At 35.0% G+C, this 2970-nt stretch overlaps 1 protein-coding gene across 1 annotated transcript in view; it reads right to left on the bottom strand.

Moving 5' to 3' along the window:
• LOC107734428 (ryanodine receptor 1-like) overlaps positions 1–2970 on the bottom strand; it is a 53578-nt gene that overhangs the window by 13045 nt on the left and 37563 nt on the right. The window contains 2 exon segments of the mRNA XM_016546378.1: positions 227–326; positions 2638–2698. Coding sequence (XP_016401864.1) covers positions 227–326; positions 2638–2698 — 161 coding nt within the window.

Below are 2970 nucleotides of genomic sequence, written 5' to 3'. Positions count from 1 at the left end.
GGGGGTGCTTTGGATTCTAGAGAGCATTTTTTTGGACAGAAAGTTTGATGAAGTGCAGGGTGATGTCATCAAAATCATTGATCCATATTGGCGGAAGTGAGAGACTAAGTTTTGAATGCTTATATCTTCTAAATGCGAAATTTGTCAGGTTTTTAGGACAGTGAATGAAGACTAAAGTGTTGAATGAAGACAAAGTGTTCAAGCTTCAAAAAAGACGAACATGTACCTTTGCAGGCACTTATCATCTGTAGGACCATCTCAGCAGCCCCTCTGTTGTGTAAACGTGACTGTTGGTAGAGGAGTCTTTGCTTTTCCATCTCTTTTTCCTATAGGGTTAAACATGGAAAAAATGAACTGTCTGAAAGCTTTACCATGTCTCTTTTCTCATAAAATTGTTCTTTCTGCTCAATTTCCCTGTCCCTCTAATTAAACTACAGACACCTAACCATAACACTAAAATCATCTTTCTTTATAAGCAAAAATGTTTGTTTTTCTATACTGGCCAGTTGCTATATATCATTCATAATGTCATACATTTTGTGGGTGATGGTAATTTTCCATTAAACTCATTGGGTATTTCTAAATTTAGAAGCTGCTTTTTACTGTGAGGATGACAAAGGGCAGCAGTGAACATATGAAGTTATTGTCATGGCAACCCAAAACACTGGCCTGAGGCTGTCATCAAGTCAACCACAAACATTGCTAATGTTCACAGCTTTCCTTTTCAGCAGTATCATCAACTCTTTTCAGCGTCTTTCTCAAATGTTTTGTTTAAATATCTTATGCAACACAAACTAAACATTTAATTATTTTAGTTAAAATGTGATTATAATAGTGTTAAGGTGATCAGGTGATTGTGAGTGCTTGACATTTGTAAATGATTTGGGCCCTGCTTATGTGATTAATCTTTTTGTATTCTAAAACTCTCTTCTCTTTCAATCATTTTCATTTAGCATGCTCCCACCATTACCATTAGTTACGGGCAGTCATACTAATTTCTCACGTTTGTCTATCAGAGCAAACGTTGGACTACGGACTACAGTAAACTCTCCTGATGGCTTTGCATCTCACAGAGAAACAAAAGAGCCATGCAGGTGTTACTCATCTACAGCTCTTAAGGTAAGTGCTTCTGCAGAATATACATAACCCTTAACCCAGCATTATCAAACATCAACTTATTTTGAAATAAAACTGTATTGTAATTATAGATATATTGTAGCAAATACAATTTCATAACAGTGTTATCATAAAAAGATATTAAAAGCAAGCTTCTTTTATTACAGACTATGTAAAAGGTACTGTAGTGCAAAAGGAAAATGTTAAAAGCAAATACAATTGTTGGCTTACTTACAGAAGCTTGCTTTGCCAAAAATTCATTAAACCACAAAGTTCATACGTTTATAATTATTGCATGCATAATACACCCCCCCTCCCATTCCACCCATGCCACCCCCCTCCCCTGTAAGCCTGACCTAAGTAAGTACCCAAAAGTGTGGAATATGGTGTGTTTCTTCTTCCCATGTCTACACGTATATGCTCAGTCTGAGTGAGTGTGTGTGTGTGTATGGCGTGCACAATCCACTTTGTTATAGGTGCATCTGTGTGTTTGTTCCTCTGTGTGTGTGCAGACTTGGAGACTGACTGCTCTGGATTTAACTGTAGTCTGTGCGTCAATATATTTGAGAAAACATTCATTAGTCACTTTCACATTATTATTGTGAATGAGTTAAAGGAAATCAAGGTAAGTGAAAGAACAGAAAGCATACAGAAACATAAATATGACAAATACGCTATCATTAGTGATTACTTACTGAAACAGCATATGTAAGTAAAATGCATGTTCACTTGACACCTCAATCATAAAGCTCACACACAGCAAGAACAATTAAAACAACGTGTCATTCAACAAATTATTGAAAAGAAACAATAAGGATGTAGTTTCTTTTGGACTTAAAAGCTGCAACAGGTGAAATTTCACAGTGAAATCACTCTGAGGTCTTAAAATTACCTATATTTTCATAATGCAATTGTAATTTTATACTTTATAATTTCTATTTTTTATTTTTCTTTGTGAAATTCAACCTTATATGTTCATATCTGTTACACTTTAAAGTATTGTTATATGACTTAAAAGCTTAATGGATAATCAATGCAATTTGCTGAGCAATTTTGTCATTTTCCAGCATATTAAAAAATACCACATGCTGCAGTTTTAGGTTATCCAAATACAACAAAAAAGCATAAAAACATTTACTTAAGCCTAAACTACTAAACACATTATAATATATCGGTATAAAATATAAATTATTGTTGTAATTTTTTGTATTCAAATGTATTCAGCTATTTTTATACAATTAATATATGTGTTTAGTATGTGGCTCAAAGCTTCATGTCAGAAATGTAAAATAAAAAATAAAAAATGTTAAAGATGCTGCAGTGTAATGTAATAAAACATATTTGATGGAGTCAGATGGAGAGACAGAGAGCACAGCCTGGACAAAGAGACATAAAATGGGATGTGAGTGAATGGATGGATGATACAGTGGTTGTTGGTTTGGATGTCACTCGGATCTACCACTTGTGTGTCTTCCCCGTCCCCAGCCCCCGGACTCCCCCTACCATCTCTGTCTGTCGCACCTCAAAGGACATCTCCTCCTCTCCCCCCTCTTCCTCCTCATCCTCTTCACCGATGTGGCAACTCTAAATTCACCAGAGATGAACACAAAGAACATTACACAGCATGAGATCCTGTGATGTGACCTTTTATATATTTAATAAGAATTCGAAAAATCTAAAACCTAATGGAAAATGGCTTAATTAACTGAAATGGAGAGAAGTTACAGTAAAGTAAATTTTAACATATATACATATATATATATATATATATTATGGGTGACCCGGAATAGTCGAAGATTCGATGCTTTGATAGGAGGAGCCTGATTCGACTACCAATCTCACAGTCGAATATTC

The sequence above is a fragment of the Sinocyclocheilus rhinocerous genome, unplaced genomic scaffold (assembly GCF_001515625.1).
Source record: "Sinocyclocheilus rhinocerous isolate Xijiao unplaced genomic scaffold, SAMN03320098_v1.1 scaffold1211, whole genome shotgun sequence".
Taxonomy (NCBI): Eukaryota; Metazoa; Chordata; class Actinopteri; order Cypriniformes; family Cyprinidae; genus Sinocyclocheilus; species Sinocyclocheilus rhinocerous.
Note: the sequence above shows the minus strand (reverse complement) of the source record. Positions and strands in the feature narration are given on the sequence as shown.